This window comes from Scyliorhinus torazame, chromosome 29 (assembly GCF_047496885.1).
Source record: "Scyliorhinus torazame isolate Kashiwa2021f chromosome 29, sScyTor2.1, whole genome shotgun sequence".
NCBI lineage: Eukaryota > Metazoa > Chordata > Chondrichthyes > Carcharhiniformes > Scyliorhinidae > Scyliorhinus > Scyliorhinus torazame.
The window spans coordinates 34220895-34245288 of NC_092735.1; the positions used below are offsets into that span (position 1 = coordinate 34220895).

The 24394-nt window shown below is 50.2% G+C and overlaps 1 protein-coding gene across 5 annotated transcripts in view; it reads right to left on the reverse strand.

The window, feature by feature from the left end:
- Positions 1-3660: 3660 nt before the first annotated feature.
- ap2a1 (adaptor related protein complex 2 subunit alpha 1) overlaps positions 3661-24394 on the reverse strand; it is an 87538-nt gene continuing 66804 nt past the window's right edge. For 4 of the 5 annotated variants that reach the window (XM_072492388.1, XM_072492386.1, XM_072492387.1 and 1 more), the window contains 4 exons: positions 20352-20468; positions 20037-20106; positions 13354-13488; positions 3661-11690 (listed from right to left, as the gene is read on the reverse strand). In XM_072492388.1, the coding sequence (XP_072348489.1) occupies positions 11613-11690; positions 13354-13488; positions 20037-20106; positions 20352-20468 (400 nt within the window). In that variant the 3' untranslated portion in view covers positions 3661-11612. The remainder of the gene's footprint in view (positions 11691-13353; positions 13489-20036; positions 20107-20351; positions 20469-24394) is intronic. The other variant, XM_072492385.1, reaches the window with a different exon arrangement.

Genomic DNA, 24394 nt, shown 5'->3' on the forward strand with positions numbered 1-24394 from the left:
TTCTGGTAATGTCAGAAAATCACTGACCAACCATCAACAGTGCCCCACCAAACACTCCCAGGACAGGTACAGCACGGGGTTAGATACAGAGTAAAGCTCCCTCTACACTCTCCCCATCAAACACTCACAGGACAGGTACAGCACAGGGTTAGATACAGAGTAAAGGTCCCTCTACATTGTCCCCATCAAACACTCCCAGGACAGGTACAGCACGGGGTTAGATACAGAGTAAAGCTCCCTCTACACTGTCTCCATCAAACACTCCCAGGACAGGTACAGCACGGGGTTAGATACAGAGTAAAGCGCCCGCTACACTGTCCCCATCAAACACTCCCAGGACAGGTACAGCACGGGGTTAGATACAGAGTAAAGCGCCCGCTACACTGTCCCCATCAAACACTCCCAGGACAGGTACAGCACGGGGCTAGATACAGAGTAAAGCTCCCTCTACACTGTCCCCATCAAACACTCCCAGGACAGGTACAGCACGGGGTTAGATACAGAGTAAAGCTCCCTCTACACTGTCCCCATCAAACACTCCCAGGACAGGTATGCACACGGTTAGATACAGCTGTTGTGACCCCTTCCTTGTGCCTCATTGGACTGTGACTCATAATATCAGTTACTTTGCTGAAACTAATCTTGGGATTTGAAACTAAAATGAGAGGGTGCGGGACTGAGGATTCTGCCCTCCTGTGGTATTGTGTCACTGCAGTCTGCCGAGCGGGATAGAGAAATGGCCACAAAGGCTGAGGTACAAAAACACAATAACTGAGTCAAGGCAGGTAGCTGGCAGCTCCTAATACAATTTATAATTACCTTCCTTTTAAGGTCATCGCATTAGTCAACACATTCACAAGACAATGATTTATTTTTCTTGTTCTGGATTAGCAGTTTGTTATTTTGCTGTTTTATGACACACTTGATTTACTGAGAAGGTAACCACAACTGCCGCTGTCGAAACTAAATCAGTCAGCCCTGGAAACCAGGCCCTTACCATGAATGCTCCTGTGAAAATGCTGGTACATATTGTGAGATAGCAGCCACAACACATTGAGAGGCGATGTGTCTGTTGTCACTCCCTGACTGTCTCTCCCTGTGGAGCATCTTCCAGAGAGCTCAAAATGCAGCTACTTCATTTTTCTGACACCTCTGCTTCAGGACAATGATCCAGAGGGTTACAGAGTTGGTTAACTGCATAAAAGATTATCCACTTCCTGAAGAATTTGCTAACAGGAAAATGTGGTAACATTTACGCAGAATCACAACTTACAGCACAGAAACCGGTCGTTTGCTGTAACCCATTTACTTTGGTGTTTGTGTTCCTCACGAGCCTCCTCCTGTCACTCTTCTTTAACCCTAACACCATATCTTTTACTCCTCTCCCTCTTGTCCTTATCTCAGCTCCTCTTAAATGCATCTTTGCTGGTCGGCTATGCCCTGCAGTAGTGAGCTTCACATTCTCACCACTCTGGATAAATAATCTTCCCCTAAATTCCCCATTGCATTTATTGGTGACTCTCTCTTATTCTGGCCTCTTGTTTTGGGCATCCCACAGGTGGAGAACATAGAACATACAGTGCAGGAGGCCATTCGGCCCATCGAGTCTGCACCGACCCACTTAAGCCCTCACGATCCCCGTAACCCAATAACCCCTCCTAACCTTTTTGGTCACTAAGGGCAATGTATCATGGCAAATCCACCGAACCTGCTCGTCTTTGGACGCTGGGAGGAAACCCACGCAGACACGGGGAGAATATGCATACTCCGCACAGACAGTGACCCAGCGGGGAATCAAATCTGGGACCCTGGTGCTGTGAAGCCACAGTGCTATCCACTTGTGCTACCCAAGACTTCTCTATGTCTGCTCCCCATCAAAGCCCTTCACCATCTCACCCGTGGAGCCATAGGTTCCGCCAAGTCGACAATGACGCTTCAAGAATGGTGGAAGAACAGGTTAGGCCCGGGTCTCGTCCCCCACCCCTGCCAGGCACCCAGGTAAGGGACCCCTGCCTCGTCCCCACCCCTGCCAGGCACCCAGGTGAGTGGCCTCTGCCTCAACCCCAATGGTTAATGGAGAAGAGGTTCACTGCAGGGCTAGACAGGATAACACTACTTCTACCCATCGAACACCAGCACCTCAATTTGACTAGCCACTGAATAGATTTCACTGCCCTATTCCTGCAAGATTTGCCCACACATTCATGCCTCCCCGATTATTTTTTTGTTTCTCTGGTCCCTTTGGTGGAGGCAGGCAAATGTTTCAAAGATTGAGCGTGTCCAGGGTCGGCACGTGGCGCAGTGGTTAGCCTTACGACGCCGAGGACCCGGATTCAAATCCCGGTCCTGGGTCACTGTCCATGTGGAGTTTGCACATTCTCCCCGTGTCTGCCCCACAACCCAAAGATGTGCAAGGTAGGTGGATTGACCACGCTAAATTGCCCCTTAATTGGAAAAAAAATAATTGGGTTCTCTAAAATTTAAAAAATTGAGCCGGTCCATAATACAACACTAACAAGCCACGCTTTCCGTGATATATCCTGTGTGATATCTGGCCCCTCCATCAAAACCTTCCCGGTATCGGGTCAATGTGTTTCTGGGTGGGATGTGCCAATTATTCAATAGACTCAGGGAAGGTCAGATCACTGGATCTGTGCGATGACCCCTCTGTCACGAACAAAGAATACGACCGGCAGAATCATGGTTAACCCTTCTACCAGCCACATGTTCTTAAAAAGCAAGATAAAGTAATATCTGATGTATTTCCTGTACTGCGACTCTTGGGTTTCCAAATTCTAACGACATACACCCCGCTCCCCCATACTAGAATTACAGGTGGAATATCCTGTTCAATAGTTTATCAAATGTGTCTCCATGACAGGGCAGCACAGTGGTTAGCACGGCTGCCTCACAGTGCAGAGGTCCCACGTACGATCCTGACTCTGGGTCACTGTCCGTGTAGAGTTTGCACATTCTCCTCGTGTCTGCGTGGGTTTCACATCCACAACACAAAGATGTGCAAGTTAGGTGGATTGGACACGCTAAATTGCCCCTTAATTGGAGTAAAATGAATTGGGTACTCTAAATTTTTTTTAAAATGTGGTTCCATGACAAGGGGCTGATAATTAAAAAAAATAAATTTAGAGTACCCAATTAAGGGGCAATTTAGCGTGGCCAATCCACCTACCCTGCACATCTTTGTGTTGTGGGGGCGAAACCCACGCAAACAAGGGGAGAATGTGCAAACTCCACACGGACAGTGACCCAGAGCCGGGATTGAACCTGGGACCTCGGCGCCGTCAGGCAGCAATGCGCCACCGTGCTGCCCCCAAGGGGCAGATAATTAATGACATCAAGGTATTCATTGGCATCGGGTCCAAAGAGAATGAACCCTGAGTTTTCCTGTCAACGTTTTCCCTCCTGCGAAAGATGTTTTGACTGCGGCCAGGGCACGGGTTCCACTGACAAGGGCAGTCCTCCCAAGTGAACACCTTCCACAGTGCAAGGCTGACAAGCTATTCAACTGTAGGAGGATCATAATCCAGATCAATCCCCACCCCCGCACGCCCACACTTGCCCATCTCGATCAATCTTGCATCCATTCCCCGTGTGCAAGTTATTAAAAAACACAGGAAAATAAATCAGCTCAGAGACAGGGAATTGATCATTATGGTCAGAGTTTATCTAAATAGTGTCCTTCATTGTACATTTGCTTCTGTTAAACATTTTCTGTCGTTTAACACTGATGGGAGATTCACATCTCAGGTGTACACACAGACGCACACAACACACGCGATATTCTAAGCCGCTCCTCTAATGAAACAGTGATTGCATAGTAACATCATAATCCTACTTTGGATTCAGCCATACTGGTACTCAGATGTTCACTAGATCAGACGCAGATTATTTCAATTTTAACCCCCGCTCCCTTTTTGCCTGCTGACTTGGCACAATTTGCATAATTTGTCAGTTCACCCTCCTCCACTATCTTCTCACAGCAGCCCCCTTGTTTTCATTGTACCCAATTGGGAAAACGATGGCTTGCCTTCTAAATAAATTAGCAAACGGCATGTTGTGAAAAATGACCATTTTTGATTTATTTTAAATGCATTTCCGCTCTCTCTTCCCCCATCCCCCCCCCCCCCCCCGTTCATTTTTCTTGGTTATATGTTGGCCGTACAGCAGTATTGAGAACCTCTACTTCCAAGGTATCCCAGGCTCCTGCACCATGTGTCATCTCGGGACCTGCCACCCAATGCGACCTCTCCACCTCCGCCAATCCCCCCGTTGTTAGGTATGTGAACAGGATCCGTGGGCAGCGCTCCCCAGCTCTCTGGAGCATCACTGCCAATAGTGGGTTGGGGGCAGATTAACACATGGTGGTTGTCAGGCCAGCGGGTGTAGAATGTCAGACATGAACTTAACCCCCCCAGAGATTTATTCCAATCCAGCGAAACATTCATCCTTGGCCGAAAAGCAGGAACGCACTGGGCAACCATGATTCCCCCACCAGAAGGGTTAAAATGTGAAGTGGACTGTCCATGCAGCACCGAAATCAAGGCAGCCTCGACTCGACTGTCCCAAGAGGCGACGCTAACATTTACCACACCCAAAACATCATCCATATTTTCTCCACGGTGGGATCTGCGATCACTGCTAGAGTTCGGAACAGAACGCATCTTGAGGAGGCGACTGCGAATCAGGTTAAGAGTAGGACCATCTGACCATTTCGGAACAAGATTGAAAGGTGAGCGGGTTGACCTCTGCAACAGCGCGGGAGCATTTCAAACCACCCACACACACACAACGTGGGCAGAGTCCTGCCTGCCAGCATCCCTCAGCTTAGCTACTGTTTGAGTACCCAATTATTTTTTTTCCCAATTAAGGGGCAATTCAGCATGGCCAATCCACGTCACCAACACATCTTTGGGTTGTGGGGACGAAACCCATCCAGACACGGGGAGAATGTGCAAACTGCACACGGTCAGTGACCCAGGGCTAGGATTCGAACCCGGGTCCTCAGCGCTGTGAGGCAGCAGTGCTAACCACTGCACCACCCACTTAGCTACTGTGAGGAGAGACGTGAGACAAAGCATCTTTGAAGAATCCAGATCTGATATTAATTTGAAAAAATGAAACTTTCCACTGGCAGGAGCATGGGTAACACGATGATACAGGCAAAAGCGGAGAGGGGTGATGTTTCTCCCCCCCCCCCCCTCTCCCCCCAACAATGTTCTCACCTGGAATACCTGAAAGGCGAATGGAATGAGATTAGAGTTACTTCCAAAACGAGAGTTGAATAAACACTTGAAAAAGAGAACAGCTGCAGCATTAATGGGGGGGGAAAGAGCAGGGGAAGAGAGACTGATGGGGTAGCTCTCCCAAAGAGCCAGCGTGGGCATTATTAACCAAATGGGCTCCTCCTGTGCTCGAAGATTTTGTACTATCCATCCAAGCTGTCTCGTAAAAAAAAACTTGCCATTTTTCCAAACGATGGCGACTTACATAGAATGCAGAAGGCCATTCGGCCCTTCGAGTCTGCATCGACCCACTTAAGCCCTCACTTCCACCCTATCCCCGTAACCCAATAGCCCCTCCTAATCTTTTTTTTGGCTACTAAGGGCAATTTATCATGGCCAATTCACCTAACCTGCACGTCTTTGGACTGTGGGAGGAAACCCACGCAGACACGGGGAGAATGTGCCGACTCCGCTCAGTGACCCAGCAGGGAATCGAACCTGGGACCCTGGCGCTGTGAAGGAAGCCACAGTGCTAACCACTTGTGCTACCGTGCGTCGAATGGATTTACAATCTCCTGTAGCGTCGGGTCTCGAGATGTTTTGAGGGAAACAAATCTCCGCAGTGCAGTTGCTGTTTCAGGGAGCACAGCAGACATTTTACGCACAGCAGAATCCTGTGGCGGAGGAGGAGGAGCCAGTTGAACACCCAGAGAATCCATCTTTCGGTGCTGGTTGGGGGGAGAAGCATGTTGATTGGGGCTTTTTCCTCAAAAGGTACCGGGGGCGGGGTGGAACCTGTAAACCGGGTCTCAGGTCAACATCTGATCTGAAGGGCAGCTCAGCTCTCCCCCAGCACTGTACTGGGGGGAGAGAGAACCTAGATTGTGTGCTCAAGTATCTGGAGTACGATTTGAACTTATGGAGGGGGACTAATTTAAATAAAAGATATGGACATCGACGGGAAAGCCAAATTCACACTGGACACGTGATATTAAAAGTGAAATACATAATGGCAGCAGGAGACTTAGGAGTGAAAATCAAGGGTTTCCATCTGCTTTTCAGAAAAGGATGGATTTGATCCCGTGTTACTCTGATCTGAAGGTACGGACTGACGTAATGTTTCCCAGGGTCAGGAGGCTCAGACTGGGGATAGTGCTGGTTACCTTGGCCAGCGGGTTGTTTATGAGGCTGCTGGGACAGAGGAGCAGCCGAGCTGAGCTGGCATTCTCCAGCCGAACCTGGGCACAGAGTGGCCATCAGCAGCAGGAACACCCGCTAACTTTGCCACTGAGGGCAATGCCAGGCTGGACTGGGATCAGCTAACTCAGCACTGGCTGGAGCCAGAAGCCCAGAAACCTTCCTGCTCCTCTGCAGCTCAGTGCTGGAGATGGGGCTTTAACAAAGCTAGCAGGTCAGAGGTTTGACAAGACAAATTACAAATGGCACAGTCACCACCAAGATCCCAGAGATACAGTCGCCATCAAGATCTTCAAGTGATGGGCAGCCAAGAGAGCTTTGTAAAGCCTGTAACCCACTCTCCCAAAGAACCCACCCTAGCAGCGAGTGAAATCCTAGGGTACGAGTCCAATCACAAATTCAAAGCTACCGCATATACACACAGGAGGGTCAGAAAGGGTTCACTGAAATGTTATAAGGAATGTGAATTGGATATTATACACACCCATTGAACTGTTGGCCCTTATTATTCCTTTATGTTATCCTGAGTTAGTACCTCAGCTTCTGAATCAAATGTAAACCCGCCCTCCCCATGTCTGATCTCTTGAGGCATTAAATGCAAAATTACCAGTAGGGCTGGTTACACAGAGCAAAGGATGGAGGCACACAGACAATATACTGCATTATAGATCACACAATATCATACACTTTTGCCTTGGTTGAACTAATGACTAAAGTGCTACACATCACTAAGTTAATCGCTTTAATACAGATTGCATTTAGGGAAAAAGAAACAACCTCACTCATAATCTGTAAACATGCTTTTAAACAAGGCCAAGAGAGCGGTTACGGTCACAAAATGGCTTCCCTGGTTCCCGGAACACACAGCGAGCTCCGATCCAGTCTTGTCACTTTTCACTTCTCCCGGTTCTCAGAGCTGGATGTGCAAACCCTACCCCGCCCCCAGCTATCAAGCAGTGCAAAAGGTTTGTAAGTCTAGGTACACGGTGACCTAAAACATTAGATTCCCGGCTGTCGGAATTGTTGAAAAACATGGACAAGTTGGAATGGTCAAAGGGCACAGGCTGGGTAGAAAGCCCAACATGCTGTGCAGGTTGTCAAGAAGCCCTCAAACTTCTCAAGAGCAGCCCTGTAAACCTAATACATACTCACTCAAAATGGCTGCAGAAAGCACACCAGCTTTTCAATGGTTGGCTAGCCAAAAGGTTTTCTTTTGTAAAGTTCTCCCCCACCCCCTCCTGGACTAAAGATGACACTCGCTGCGTTTCAGTTCCAGTAGATGTCACCAGGCTATTCCACACTGGAAGCGGGGCCTGGTCCAATGCCCTCAGAACTGCCAGCTGTCCCAGCAGAGGTCGCTGCATGGCATCCAGGAGAGACGCTGACCCAAGCCAAGGGCACTGCCCTCACTAATGGTTCACTCACTACGGAACAGTGATTGGACCTGGGCCCTTCAATGCCTGTAGAACTCACACTGCAAATCCCCTCAAACCAACAGCCTGACAGTCCCCAGCGTGCAAGGACTCAAAGCCACCCTTGAACTCAAAATAATTTGGTTAGAACAACTCCTTGGTCCTCATGCGCAAGATTAGCAAACTCTGGGGTGGGACAGGGTGATCGAATGGTAGATTCAACAATTGATGGAGACTGCAGTTAGACAATTCTACATTAGTCATCTTTCATTTTGCAAGGTTACCATTTTGGTATATTATTCATTGTATGAGCATTTCCCCTTCAGACAGATGCAGTATGAAAACCAGGGGGTAAGAACAGAAAATCTAAGTCTTACATCCTCATGCACTTCCTCATCCTTTTAGATCCCCATATTTAAATGGGAATTGCAATGTAAACACGTCACGCTGTAATTACACATGCCTGCCAGTGATGGTGCTAGGGGTGCTACGGCATTGACAAATTTACACAGACCGGTGTCTCTAACAGAACTATGAAAGGACTGAATTATATCCTGGTCATAGACTGCACAGTTCTTAAAAGCACAGTGAATTGAAAGTGAAATACAAAACGAGCAAGAGGAGCGAACGAGAGGGATGGAAATGTTGCTTTTCGGCATTTTCCAAACAAAAAAGGAGGGGAATTCCACACGAGGGCATTAAGGGCAATGGGGAAATGATGAGTCACATGGAATAGGACTATACATCATCCAGGACTAATTCAATGGGGGGGGGGGGGGAGGGGGGAAAGCAGGCTCGAGGGACCGAATGGCCTCGGTCTACATGATTCTCAAAAACAGCTTAGTCCACAACCTCCAAGATAAAGGAACCCGTACACCCCACCCTGCCCATCTACCCATAACAAGAGTCAGTCATCTCATGTCCGAAACGTAGGTGGCCATTTTAAAAAGGTTTAGGTTTCTAAGTTAATTGTATGATTTTTGCGTTAGGAACACACGAGTTGGAAGCAGCAGTAAGTCATAATGCCCCTTGAGCCATCCAATAAAATCATGGCTGAAGCTGCAGGTCCCACTCTACATCGTCCCTTAATGCCCAAAACTCTATGGATCTCAATCTTGAATATACTTGATGAGCGAGCATTCAGTCCTCTGGGATTGAGAATTCTAAAGGTTCGAGTTGCATGTCAAGTTACCAGGAGTCCACTGATCAGATGACTCCAGGGACACTCGGATTATTTAAAGAACGGCGAACAGTTTCGCAAAGGAATAGTGGACTTGCTGGTGGAATGGTTAACCCGAGTGCTTTCACAGCGAGAGAGGGAGAGTCGCTCCGAGCGGAAAGTATTTTCACACCTTTCAGGCAACTGGGTTAATTGCTCCAGGAGATTGGGAAGGGCAAGAGAGGCAAGACTCTGTCACAAAGGGTGAATTTCCCCCGGGCTCCTTCCAGTAGCCACTGTAACTTCAATGGAAAACCCGCTTACTCTCATAAATGGGGTTTCTGCGAGAGATGCGCAGTGGCAGAGAGGAGAAGCTCAGGGTGGCGGTAATTAATGATCCGGTGCCTGTTTTCAGCTGTGCAAATCAAACGATGGGACAGAGCACATCGGATACGGTCGGATCTGCCTGGTATAGTGCAGTGCGTGCTGTACAGTAAAGACAAGCCGGGAACTTTATTCACATTCTTTGCTTTCTTGTATTTTTTTTTTCTCCCCCCTTTTCCAAGGTTACATTTTGACTCGAGTATTTTGATTTTGAGGCCACAGCAACTTCATAGTTAAATGGTCCAACTCACTGTTGACATTGAAAACCCAACATGGATTCACCAGCCCCATTAACACTGGTTAAACTGGTGAAGCTTTATTTTATACAACTCAGCAAAGAAGCCCCATTGCCATGTTATCCAGTAGCTTGGGTTAATTCTATATACAGGCATTAGGCATATGGGACCCTCTTGCACAAACAAGGACAGGTTGCACCTAATCTGGGGTTACGCACAGCACACATTTGCTTGCCATTTACAGGGCAACTCCCAGAGTAAGTAGTAGTGTGAAAGAAATGGGAGGCAGGGATTAACAAGCAAGCCAACCCAAAAAGACAGAAGATACATTCATAATTGAAGGACGTTTGAGCGATACAGAGAGCAGGAGGAGAGGAGGGGGAAATAAGAAATCTTAAACTTTTGAACGCGGGAGATAAAAGCAGTTTGGGCTGCATTTCCTCTCTGTTCATGGTGCCATATCCGGTTCCTTGTAAATCCATGAAGAGTTGGGTCTGCACAGGGTGGGGAAGCTGGCTCGAGAAGTGTAGACGCCGAGGAGCAGGCTCATGGGCAGAGGCTTCCCAGACTCGGAACCAAAGAAAGTGGCGCTGGCATGAAAGCAGATTCAGAGTAAGGAACAATTTACCCCATCGTCAACGTTTCGCTGGCATTAAAACTAAAGCAAGTGTTTCTGTTCAACCGCACGCACCATGCAGCATGTGCTGCCCACTAACGGGAGGGAAGGAGGGAGTTTGATGAGTCAGAAAGGCGACGAGGGAGCAGACTTTTGTTTCCTAAAGAACTGAGGGAAGACATAGTGGTCTAAAGTGGATCGGAAGGGAAGCGTTCCAGTCTTTTTGCACTTGTAACAAAACGTTTAAGCTTAAAGGTTAAATTTTTTTTTGAAAATTCACCCACCCTCTTAATTTTCAGTGCCGTCATTTAAACAGCTAATTTAACATTAGTGACCAGAGAGTAAATCAGTCTTACAGGTATTTCTAACCAGCCCTAAATAAGGAGTTATATACAGATACATTTTACAATTACTTCATACTTTTTTTTAATATAAGGAATGACTATATCGATTAACAGCGAAGTGGGACTTCCAAGTCTTTTGGTATTCGGGCATCACCTCATTTAGAGATCTGCAAAGGCAGTGGGGACCAAAAGGGCGAGTCACCCAGAAATTCTGCTCAATATTCTTCCCCCACACTCGCGTACCATCTTTCAGAAGACAGTTTATTCTTTAGTTAGAGGACAGACCTTTGGGCAGCAGGTATCCTCCAACACCCTGCCCAAGTTACCTGTCTGTGTGCAAGTGTGCGCGCGCACGCAAGCCTAAGCAGTGACTCGAGACTATTGAACTGTAGGGGGCTTCACAGCCAAGTCCGACCCCACTTTCGCCAGCACCGGTAACAGGTGCAGCAGCCAATTGAACCCTCTCCCCAGCCTGGGCTACTGAAGGGATCCTTGGTGTCAGCAACAGCCAATTCCGGCACACCTTGCAGGTCGCCCTCCCTGGAGCGTGTGCGGCACAGCCCTATACCGTGCCAAGCCTATGGAATTTGGGGGGGGGGGGGGCGGCGGGGAGAACATCTGCTCGCTGATATTCTGAAAAGTAACTGTCGAGTCTGACATCCCTCGTTACTGGGAGAATTACAATCATTAAACGTCACTCGACGTGGTCGGGAAGGTGCCCGTGTGCAGCAGTGACTTTGCAACAACCCAGCACCGGCCCCGCTCGCCCTTTCCTTCTTCCGCTGCCACCTTTGATGCCTCGTGTACCAAGGAACCATCCGAGTCCCTCAATAGCCAAAAGAACTCTACAAACAATCACGTAAACATATACTGTACTTAAAAAGGACGTCACATGATATTTTTTTGAAGATTTCACTGGACGTGGCGCAGATATATGGACCTTCACAGACACACACACATTCTCTCTCTCAGACTTAAACAAACACCCAGTATAGTGTAAGAGATCGATTACATGTAGGAGTCTTCAGAACTGTTGAGACAGTAATGCGCATAGTCGCTTCGACACAGTCTCCTTGCTTGTGCGTAGTGTGAGGCGATACATCTGGAGGGGGGGGGGGGGGGAAAGAGAGACAAACATGAATTCATAAAGCAGTTGCTTCCACCTGGCACCTGCCAGTTAAACAAGAACAAGACAAAGAATCATAGAATTTAGTGCAGAAGGAGGCCATTAGGCCCATCGAGTCTGCACCGGCCCTTCGAAAGAGCACCCTACTGAAGCCCACACCTCCACCCTATCTCTGTAACCCAGTAACCCCATCTAACCTTTTTGGATACCAAGGGCAATTTAGCCTGGCCAATCCGCCTAACCTGCACATCTTTGGACTGTGGGAGGAAACCGGAGCGCCCGGAGGAAACCCACGCAGACATGGGGAGAACTTGCAAACTCCGCACAGACAGTGACCCAAGCCAGGAATCGAACCTGGAATCCTGGTGCTGTGAAGCAACTGTGCTAACCACTGTGCCCCCAGTGCAGAGAAAATCCTGCTAAAGCAATTGGCACCACTTTGTCCGGACAGAGCACAAGCTTGGACCAGCTTTTAAAAAAGAACATTTATTCTTTCACTGGGATGTCGGCCTCACTGATACGGTCAGTATCTACTGACCGTCTCTAATTGCCCTCGCTCGGCTTTTTCAGAGGGCAGCTAAAAGAGTCAATCACATGGCTGTGGGTCTGGAGTCACGTGTAGGCCAGACCGGGTAAGGACGGCGGATTTCCTTCCCTGAAGGACATTCGTGAACCAGGTGGGTTTTTACAACAAGTGATGGTGGTTTCATGGTCCCCATCACTGAGAATAATTTTAAATTCAATTAATTAATCTGGAATACAAGTTCCATTGGCTGCAGTGGTGGGTGTGAACCCATGTCCCCAGAACATCAGCCTGGGACTCCAATTATAATAATCGTTATTGTCACAAGTAGGCTTACATTAACACTGCAATAAAAGTTACTGCGAAAATCCCCGAGTCGCTACATTCCGGCGCCTGTTCGGGTACACAGAGGGAGAATTCAGAATGTCCAATTCACTAACAAGCACGTCTTTCGGGACTTGTGGGAGGAAACCGGAGCGCCCGGAGGAAACCCACGCAGACATGGGGAGAACGTGACCCAAGACAGGAATCGAACCTGGGTTGCTGGCGCTGTGAAGCAACAGTGCTAACCGGGCTGGTTTAGCACAGGGCTAAATCGCTGGCTTTGAAAGCAGACCAAGGCAGGCCAGCAGCACGGGTTCAATTCCCGTACCAGCCCACCCGAACAGGCGCCGGAATGTGGCGACGAGGGGCTTTTCACAGTAACTTCATTTGAAGCCTACTTGTGACAATAAGCGGTTTTCATTCATTCACTCTGCTAACCTGTGACACCCAACGTCCCCTTGCCAGATTAAAGTCAAGTAGGAGAAAGCAGCCCCCGGCCTGTTGAAACCCGTACTCGGGCCACACACACACCGTACCCAACATTAATGTCCAGGATTGTTTCAGCAAGGGGAGTATCTGGATTGGTGGTGCTAAACCCCCACCCCTAAAGATGGCCCACCTGTCTCTACAAACTGCAGCTTCAACCTGCAGGCTACCAATCTACAAGGTGTTACTGCCACCCGCTGTGGAGTTTGTGACTCATGGCTCGAAAGTGACATACCCAGTTAACGTGACCTGCAAAGCCGGAAACCTGCCACGCTGTTAAGCGACACGAGTTTAAATGCCACCAACCTGTGCCTGACTGTTGGGTTCCAGCCTCAACAAACACCCGACCTGGATGGATTTTGTGTGAATGACTCCTGCGCCAACAAAGTTGTCACGATTGGGGTCGACATCCTGCAGCAGAGCTGAACCGAATCCTATCAACTGTGGAGGAGAAGGAAATGAGTGAGTTGATCGGAGTGTCCGAGTGGAACCTCTGTCCCTGTCAGCAGCCCCTGCTCTACACAGAGAGAGAGAAAACCTGCTACCCCACTGGTCACACTGGTGCCACCGCACCAACTTTCTCCCTTCAAAGAGCCCACTGGACTCCCACTTGGCATTTTCTGTGCACGAGGTAAAATTCCGGGACTAGCAACTGTCCTCCAGATTTTCAGGCGTAGAATCCCAAAGTAAACGAACCACCATAGAAAACCACAAACTCGGAAAAGAAAATAATTAAAAACATTTTTTTAAAAATTTCTTAAAAGAGTACCCAATTCGTTTTTTACCAATTAAGGGGAAATTTAGCGTGGCCAATCCACCTACCCTGCACATCTTTGGGTTGTGGGGGTGAGACCCACGCAGACACGGGGAGAATGTGCAAACTCCACACGGACAGTGACCCAGAGCCGGGATTTGAACCCGGGTCCTCAGCGCCGTAGTCCCAGTGCTAACCACTGCGCCGCCTGCCGCCCTGGCTGGTGGTGATTTAACCTGATGATTACCACACCTCAGGCAAGGTTGAGAGGGCAGGGCCGTCATGGATAACCTCAGCCGGTACGGGAATTGAACCCACGCTGCTGGCCTCACCGTGCATCACAAAGCAGCTGTCCAGCCGACGGAGCTAAACCAACAAACTCTAACCAGTGGGCGCAGACTCAGGGGCTGGTTTAGCACACAGGGCTAAATCGCTGGCTTTTAAAGCAGGCCAGCAGCACGGTTCAATTCCCGTACCGGCCTCCCCGAACAGGCGCCGGAATGTGGCGACTAGGGGCTTTTCACAGTAACTTCATTTGAAGCCTACTTGTGACAATAAGCAATTTTCATTTTCATTTCATTTCAGTCACAGTAGGGCAAGATCCAACAGCTGGTATAGATTCAAAATCCGTCACAGAAAGAGGGAGGAAGAGACCATGAGCAAATTCAATGGAAGCTGCAAAATTCTTCTGGACGATGGAAATATCTGTTTGCCTGTGAGGAATGGGTGAACAGCCTGGTCCTTTTTTCTCTTGAAACAAGACGTCGTAGAGGTGATCCAATAGAGGCTTTTAAGAATATGAAAGGTCTGGAAGACACACAGAATGTTCGCACTTGTGGAGAAGACTGGTGGCCATCGTCTTTAGCCAATAGAGCGGCGGGAAAGGTGTTGGGCTGGAGTTTAGAAGATTGGGGGAGGGGGGATCTAATAAAAACTCAAAAGTTCTAACAGGACTGGACATGGTAGACGCCGGAACGATATTCTCGATGGTGGGGGAGTCCAGAACCAGGGGGTCACAGTCGGAGGGTACAGGGTAGACCATTTAGGACAGAGATGAGGGAGACATGTCTTCACCCAGAGAGTGTGGTCGGCCTGTGGAATTAGTTACCACAGAAAGCAGCTGAGGCCGAAACATTGTTAGGTTTTCACAAAGGAGTAAGGTACAGCTCTTGGGGCTAAAGGAATCAAAGGGTAATTTTTGGGGGGAAAGAGAGGGGGAGTGAGAGAGAGAGAGAGAGAGAGAGAAAGAGAGGTGGGATCCGGTTACAGAGTTGATCAGCCAGGATCATCATGAATGGTGGAGCAGGCTTGAATGGCCGAATAGTCTCCTCCTGCTCTATAGTTTTCTATAGAATGGCTAATTGTTCAGTCCATTGAGTCTGTGCTGGGTCTCTACAGCAGTAAGTCAGCCAAGTCCCACTCCCCTGCCCTTTCCCTATAGCCCTGAAAATTCTCCCTCTCCCTTCAGGTGTTTTTCCAATTCCCTTTTGAAAGCTCGGTTTGAATTTGCCTCCACCATGAAGTGCATTCCTGATTCTAAGCAGTCACTGCGTAAAACATTCTCTGTGTCGCCTTTGCCCCTTCAGCCAATCAATCACCTTGAATCTGTGCTTCCCAGCCCGTCCGCCAATGGGAACGGTTTGTCTCTATTGACCCTGTCTGGACCCCTTAATTCTCTTCTCTAAGGAGAACAGTCCCAGCTTCTCCAGTTCATCAATGTAACCCAAGACCCGCATCCCTGCAACCACTCCTACAAACCTTTTCTGCACCCTCTCTGAAGCTTTCAAAAGTCTTCCCAATGCACAGTGTCCAGAACGGGAAAATACGGATGTACTGCTGGGGCTGCATAAGGTTCTGGTCAGCCCCCATTTAGAGTACTGTGAGCAGTTTTGGGCCCCGTCTCCAAGGAAAAATGTGCCGGCCTTGGAAAGGGTCCAGAGGAGGTTCACAAGAATGATCCCTGGAATGAAGAGCATGTCGTATGAGGAACGGTTGAGGACTCGGGGTCTGTACTCGTTGGAGTTTAGAAGGATGATGGGGGATCTTTTTGAAACTTACAGGATACTGCGAGGCCCGGATAGAGTGGACGTGGAGAGGATGTTTCCACTTGTAGGAAAGACTAGAAGCAGAGGACACCATCTCAGACAACAAAGAACAAAGAAATGTACAGCACAGGAACAGGCCCTTCGGCCCTCCAAGCCCGTGCCGACCATGCTGCCCGACTAAACTACAATCTTCTACACTTCCTGGGTCCGTATCCCTCTATTCCCATCCTATTCATGTATTTGTCAAGATGCCCCTTAAATGTCCCTATCGTCCCTGCTTCCACCACCTCCTCCGGTAGCGAGTTCCAGGCACCCACTACCCTCTGCGTAAAAAACTTGCCTCGTACATCTACTCTAAACCTTGCCCCTCTCACCTTAAACCTATGCCCCCTAGTAATTGACCCCTCTACCCTGGGGAAAAGTCTCTGACTATCCACTCTGTCTATGCCCCTCATAATTTTATAGACCTCTATCAGGTCTCCCCTCAACCTCCTTCGTTCCAGTGAGAACAAACCGAGTTTATTCAACCGCTCCTCATAGCTAATGCCCTCCATACCAGGCAACATCCTGGTAAATCTCTTCTGCACCCTCTCTAAAGCCTCCACATCCTTCTGGTAGTGTGGCGACCAGAATTGAACACTATACTCCAAGTGTGGCCTAACTAAGGTTCTATACAGCTGCAACATGACTTGCCAATTCTTATACTCAATGCCCCGGCCAATGAAGGCAAGCATGCCGTATGCCTTCTTGACTACCTTCTCCACCTGTGTTGCCCCTTTCAATGACCTGTGGACCTGTACTCCTAGATCTCTTTGACTTTCAATACTCTTGAGGGTTCTACCATTCACTGTATATTCCCTACCTGCATTAGACCTTCCAAAATGCATTACCTCACATTTGTCCGGATTAAACTCCATCTGCCATCTCTCCGCCCAAGTCTCCAAACAATCTAAATCCTGCTAAAGTCTGGGTGGGTTTCCTCCGGGTGCTCCGGTTTCCTCCCACAGTCCAGAGATGTGCGGGTTAGGTGAATTGGCCAATGATAAATTGCCCTTAATGTCCAAATTGCCCTTGGTGTTGGGTGGAGGTGTTGAGTTTGGGTAGGGTGCTCTTTCCAAGAGCTGGTGCAGACTCAAAGGGCCGAATGGCCTCCTTCTGCACTGTAAATTCAATGATAATCTATGATTAATCTAGGACAAAGGTTCGGCACAACATCGTGGGCCGAAGGGCCTGTTCTGTGCTGTATTTTCTATGTTCTATGTTCTATGCTGTATCCTCCGACAGTCCTCATTGCTATCCGCAATTCCACCAACCTTTGTGTCGCCTGCAAACTTACTAATCAGACCAGTTACATTTTCCTCCAAATCATTTATATATACTACAAAGAGCAAAGGTCCCAGCACTGATCCCTGTGGAACACCACTGGTCACAGCCCTCCAATTAGAAAAGCATCCTTCCATTGCTACTCTCTGCCTTCTATGACCTAGCCAGTTCTGTATCAACCTTGCCAGCTCCCCCCTGATCCCGTGTGACTTCATCTTTTGTACTAGTCTACCATGAGGGACCTTGTCAAAGGCCTTACTGAAGTCCATATAGACAACATCCACTGCCCTACCTGCATCAATCATCTTAGTGACCTCCTCGAAAAACTCTTATCAAATTAGTGAAACACGACCTCCCCTTCACAAAACCATGCTGCCTCTCACTAATACGTCCATTTGCTTCCAAATGGGAGTAGATCCTGTCTCGAAGAATTCTCTCCAGTAATTTCCCTACCACTGAAGTAAGGCTCACCGGCCTGTAGTTCCCTGGATTATCCTTGCTACCCTTCTTAAACAGAGGAACAACATTGGCTATTCTCCAGTCCTCCGGGACATCCCCTGAAGACAGTGAGGATCCAAAGATTTCTGTCAAGGCCTCAGCAATTTCCTCTCCAGCCTCCTTCAGTATTCTGGGGTAGATCCCATCAGGCCCTGGGGACTTATCTACCTTAATATTTTTTAAGACACCCAACACCTCGTCTTTTTGGATCTCAATGTGACCCAGGCTATCTACACACCCTTCTCCAGACTCAACATCTACCAATTTCTTCTCTTTGGTGATTACTGATGCAAAGTATTCATTTAGTACCTCGCCCATTTCCTCTGGCTCCACACACAGATTCCCTTGCCTATCCTTCAGTGGGCCAACCCTTTCCCTGGCTACCCTCTTGCTTTTTATGTACGTGTAAAAAGCCGTGGGATTTTCCTTAACCCTATTTGCCAATGACTTTTCGTGACCCCTTCTAGCCCTCCTGACTCCTTGCTTAAGTTCCTTCCTACTTTCCTTATATTCCACGCAGGCTTCGTCTGTTCCCAGCCTTTTAGCCCTGACAAATGCCTCCTTTTTCTTTTTGACGAGGCCTACTCTCGTTATCCAAGGTTCCTGAAAATTGCCGTATTTATCCTTCTTCCTCACAGGAACATGCCGGTCCTGAATTCCTTTCAACTGACACTTGAAAGCCTCCCACATGTCAGATGTTGATTTGCCCTCAAACATCCGCCCCCAATCTATGTTCTTCAGTTCCCACCTAATATTGTTATAATTAGCCTTCCCCCAATTTAGCACATTCATCCTAGGACCACTCTTATCCTTGTCCACCAGTACTTTAAAACTTACTGAATTGTGGTCACTGTTACCGAAATGCTCCCCTACTGAAACATCTACCACCTGGCCGGGCTCATTCGCCAATACCAGGTCCAGTACCGCCCCTTCCCTAGTTGGACTGTCTACATATTTTTTTAAGAAGCCCTCCTGGATGCTCCTTACAAACTCCGCCCCGTCTAAGCCCCTGGCACTAAGTGAGTCCCAGTCAATATTGGGGAAGTTGAAGTCTCCCATCACCACAACCTTGTTGTTTTTACTCTTTTCCAAAATCTGTCTACCTATCTGCTCCTCTATCTCCCGCTGGCTGTTGGGAGGCCTGTAGTAAACCCCCAACATTGTGACTGCACCCTTCTTATTCCTGATCTCTACCCATATAGCCTCACTGCCCTCTGAGGTATCCTCCCGCAGTACAGCTGTGATATTCTCCCGAACCAGTAGCGCAACTCCGCCTCCCCTTTTACATCCCCCTCTATCCCGCCTGAAACATCTAAATCCTGGAACGTTTAGCTGCCAATCCTGCCCTTCCCTCAACCAGGTCTCTGTAATGGCAACAACATCATAGTTCCAAGTACTAATCCAAGCTCTAAGTTCATCTGCCTTACCCGTAATACTTCTTGCATTAAAACATATGCACTTCAGGCCACCAGACCCGCTGTGTTCAGCAACTTCTCCCTGTCTGCTCTGCCTCAGAGCCCCACTGTCCCTATTCCCTAGTACTCCCTCAATGCTCTCATCTTCTGACCTATTGCTCCCGTGCCCACCCCCCTGCCATACTAGTTTAAAACCCTCCCGTGTGACAGACTAAAGGGACGATCCTTTAAAACAAAGATGAGGAGGAATTTCTTCATCCAGAGGGTGGTGAATCTGTGGAACTCTTTGCCGCAGAAGGCTGTGGAGGCCAAATCATTGAGTGTCTTTAATACAGAGATAGATAGGTTCTTGATTAATTAGGGGATCAGGGGTTATGGAGAGAAGGCAGGAGAATGGGGATGAGAAAAATATCAGCCATGATTGAATGGCGGAGCAGACGTAATGGGCCGAGTGGCCTAATTCTGCTCCTATGTCTTATGGTCTAATATTCCAAGCCGAGGCTGATCCAGCGTTTTATACAGGTTCATCAAAACTTCCTTGCTTTTGTGCTCTGTGCCTCTGCATATGAAGCTCAGGATCCCATATCCCTCCTGAACCACTTTCTCAGCCTGCCCTGCTAACTTTAATGATTTGTGCATAGACTCCCCCCCAGGTGTCCCTGTAACCCCGGGATAAGGAAGAATGGGACAAGGCTCAAGTGAAGCATGAACTGGCCGTGCCCGATGGCAGGGTCTCCACACTGTAATTCTGTGCGTGGGTTTTGAACTGTGGGACTAATGAGATGTGCCAATTGTTGCTGAGACCAGTTCAGTGAACAGCAGGCAGAATGAAGTCACGACTTCCCTGGACCATGGCTTTCTCACATTACACATGGTGCACTTAGCCACCGAGCCATTGGAGAAGGAGTTCTAATCATTAAAGAGCTAATGGCAGCGAGAGAGAGAGAAGCTTACCTTAGCCTTGGTAACCTCGGTGTCCATGGGGTGATTAGCTTTAAAGATCTTCTGTGCTTCCTGTTGGGGACTGGTGTGAGATATAGAGGGGGGGGTAGAAACGAGACAAAAAGGTGCCATAAATAACATTGGCAGCAGCCGCAAAAGTTTACTCAGATCATCAGAACAGCTCCGTTACAATTACAATGCCAGACACCTTGCACCATTTCGAAATGGTCTCTCGCCCCAACCTCTCCACTGCCTGACAAGAGCCTCCATTACGCTGGGTTGCACCATCGTCCAACATGCTCCCCACCGCCCAGATTCTCAGTGTACCTGCTGAGCTGCTTCCAACGCTGGAAGAAGTCTTCGGATGCCATCTCTGTTGGCTGGAAAAACTTGTTGACGGTTATGGGTAGTTTTAGAGTGATATTCTGCAAGGTTCCACCATATCTACCAACCAAGGGAGAGAGAGAGAGAAATATCAATTGATTTTTTAAAAAAAGTGATCATATTTAGGGAAGCACGACTCATGATTAGGTTAAGTATCCTCTTTCATTTGGGCAGAGGAATCTATGCCTTTTTTTTGGAGGAAAGAGTAGGTCACAACTGCCGAAACATTAACCAACACTTTGCAGTTAACAAGCAGTGGAAATGACCAGCACCTGTTTTACTAACCACCCAGAAAATATCCAGCCAGATGGAATGTTAATACATTCCATTCTGCAAAGTGTATGGAGTCTTTTCCTATTTGTTGTCAGACAATTTTTTTTAAAACCATGCTCAGTTTCCCATTACAGCAATTCAAGTGAAAAGAGCAGCGGTCTGCTGTTGGGATTGCTCAGGGAGAGACGCGTTCTGCTGTCGGGATTGCTCACGGAGAGACGCGGTCTGTTGTTGGGATTTCTCACGGAGAGACACGGTCTGCTGTCGGGATTGCTCACGGAGAGACGCGGTCTGCTGTTGGGATTTCTCACGGAGAGACACGGTCTGCTGTTGGGATCGCTCACGGAGAGACGCCGTCGGCTGTTGGGATTGCTCACGGAGAGACGTGGTCTGCTGTTGGGATTGCTCACAGAGAGACGCGGTCTGCTGTCGGGTTCGCTCACGGAGAGACGTGGTCTGCTGTCAGGATTGCTCACGGAGTGACACCGTCTGCTGTTGGGATTGCTCACAGAGAGACGCGGTCTGCTGTTGGGATCGCTCACGGAGAGACGCGGTCTGCTGTTGGGATCGCTCACGGAGAGACGTGGTCTGCTGTCAGGATTGCTCACAGAGAGACGCGGTCTGCTGTCGGGATTGCTCACAGAGAGACACGGTCTGCTGTCGGGTTCGCTCACGGAGAGACGCGGTCTGCTGTTGGGATCGCTCACGGAGAGACGCGGTCTGCTGTTGGGATTGCTCACGGAGAGACGCGGTCTGCAGTTGGGATCGCTCTCGGAGAGATGCGGTCTGCAGTTGGGATTGCTCACGGGAGAGACGCGGTCTGCAGTTGGGATTGCTCACGGGAGAGACGCGGTCTGCTGTTGGGATCGCTCACGGAGAGACGCGGTCTGCTGTTGGGATCGCTCACGGAGAGACGCGGTCTGCTGTTGGGATCGCTCACGGAGAGACGCGGTCTGCTGTCAGGATTGCTCACGGAGTGACACCGTCTGCAGTTGGGATTGCTCACGGAGAGACGCGGTCTGCTGTTGGGATCGCTCACGGAGAGACGCGGTCTGCTGTTGGGATTGCTCACGGGAGAGACGCGGTCTGCTGTTGGGATTGCTCACGGAGAGACGCGGTCTGCTGTCGGGATTGCTCACGGAGAGACGCGGTATGCTGTCGGGATTGCTCACGGAGAGACGTGGTCTGCTGTCGGGATTGCTCACGGAGAGACGCGGTCCGCTGCTGGGATTGTCACGGAGAGACGTGGTCTGTAGTCGGGATTGCTCACGGAGAGACGCGGTCTGCTGTTGGGATTGCTCACGGAGAGGCGCGGTCTGCTGTCGGGTTCGCTCACGGAGAGACGTGGTCTGCTGTCAGGATTTCTCACGGAGTGACACAGTCTGCTGTTGGGATCGCTCACGGAGAGAGGCGGTCTGCTGTTGGGATCGCTCACGGACAGACGCGGTCTGCAGTTGGGATCGCTCTCGGAGAGACGCGGTCTGCAGTTGGGATTGCTCACGGGAAAGACGCGGTCTGCTGTTGGGATCGCTCACGGAGAGACGCGGTCTGCTGTTGGGATCGCTCACGGAGAGACGCGGTCTGCTGTTGGGATCGCTCACGGAGAGACGCGGTCTGCTGTTGGGATTGCTCACGGGAGAGACGCGGTCTGCTGTTGGGATTGCTCACGGAGAGACGCGGTCTGCTGTCGGGATTGCTCACGGAGAGACGCGGTATGCTGTCGGGATTGCTCACGGAGAGACGTGGTCTGCTGTCGGGATTGCTCACGGAGAGACGCGGTCCGCTGCTGGGATTGTCACGGAGAGACGTGGTCTGTAGTCGGGATTGCTCACGGAGAGACGCGGTCTGCTGTTGGGATTGCTCACGGAGAGACGTGGTCTGCTGTCGGGATTGCTCACGGAGAGACGCGGTCCGCTGCTGGGATTGTCACGGAGAGACGTGGTCTGTAGTCGGGATTGCTCACGGAGAGACGCGGTCTGCTGTTGGGATTGCTCACGGAGAGGCGCGGTCTGCTGTCGGGTTCGCTCACGGAGAGACGTGGTCTGCTGTTGGGATTGCTCATGGAGTGACGCGGTCCGCTGTTGGGATCGCTCACGGAGAGACGCGGTCTGCTGTTGGGATTGCTCACGGGAGAGACGCGGTCTGCTGTTGGGATTTCTCACGGAGAGACGCGGTCTGCTGTCGGGATTGCTCACGGAGAGACGCGGTATGCTGTCGGGATTGCTCACGGAGAGACGTGGTCTGCTGTCGGGATTGCTCACGGAGAGACGCGGTCCGCTGCTGGGATTGTCACGGAGAGACGTGGTCTGTAGTCGGGATTGCTCACGGAGAGACGCGGTCTGCTGTTGGGATTGCTCACGGAGAGGCGCGGTCTGCTGTCGGGTTCGCTCACGGAGAGACGTGGTCTGCTGTCAGGATTTCTCACGGAGTGACACAGTCTGCTGTTGGGATCGCTCACGGAGAGAGGCGGTCTGCTGTTGGGATCGCTCACGGACAGACGCGGTCTGCAGTTGGGATCGCTCTCGGAGAGACGCGGTCTGCAGTTGGGATTGCTCACGGGAGAGACGCGGTCTGCTGTTGGGATCGCTCACGGAGAGACGCGGTCTGCTGTTGGGATCGCTCACGGAGAGACGCGGTCTGCTGTTGGGATTGCTCACGGGAGAGACGCGGTCTGCTGTTGGGATTGCTCACGGGGAGACGCGGTCTGCTGTCGGGATTGCTCACGGAGAGACGCGGTATGCTGTCGGGATTGCTCACGGAGAGACGTGGTCTGCTGTCGGGATTGCTCACGGAGAGACGCGGTCCGCTGCTGGGATTGTCACGGAGAGGCGCGGTCTGCTGTTGGGATTGCTCATGGAGTGACGCGGTCTGCTGTCAGGATTGCTCACGGAGAGACGCGGTCCGCTGTTGGCATCGCTCACGGAGAGACGCGGTCTGCTGTCGGGATTGCTCACGGAGAGACGCGGTCTGCTGGCAGGATTGCTCACGGAGAGACGCGGTCTGCTGTTGGGTTCGCTCACGGAGAGACGCGGTCTGCTGTTGGGATCGCTCACTGAGAGACGTGGTCTGCTGTCAGGATTGCTCACGGAGTGACACAGTCTTCTGTTGGGATCGCTCACGGAGAGAGGCGGTCTGCTGTTGGGATCGCTCACGGACAGACGCGGTCTGCTGTTGGGATTGCTCACGGAGAGACGCGGTCTGCAGTTGGGATCGCTCTCGGAGAGACGCGGTCTGCAGTTGGGATTGCTCACGGGAGAGACGCGGTCTGCTGTTGGGATCGCTCACGGAGAGACGCGGTCTGCTGTTGGGATCGCTCACGGAGAGACGCGGTCTGCTGTTGGGATCGCTCACGGAGAGACGCGGTCTGCTGTCGGGATTGCTCACGGAGAGAAGCAGGTATGCTGTCGGGATTGCTCACGGAGAGTCGTGGTCTGCTGTCGGGATTGCTCACGGAGAGACGCGGTCTGCTGTCGGGATTGCTCACGGAGAGACGTGGTCTGCTGTTGGGATCGCTCACGGAGAGAAGCAGGTATGCTGTCGGGATTGCTCACGGAGAGACGTGGTCTGTAGTCGGGATTGCTCACGGAGAGACGCGGTCTGCTGTTGGGATTGCTCACGGAGAGGCGCGGTCTGCTGTTGGGATTGCTCATGGAGTGACGCGGTCCGCTGTTGGGATCGCTCACGGAGAGACGCGGTCTGCTGTCGGGATCGCT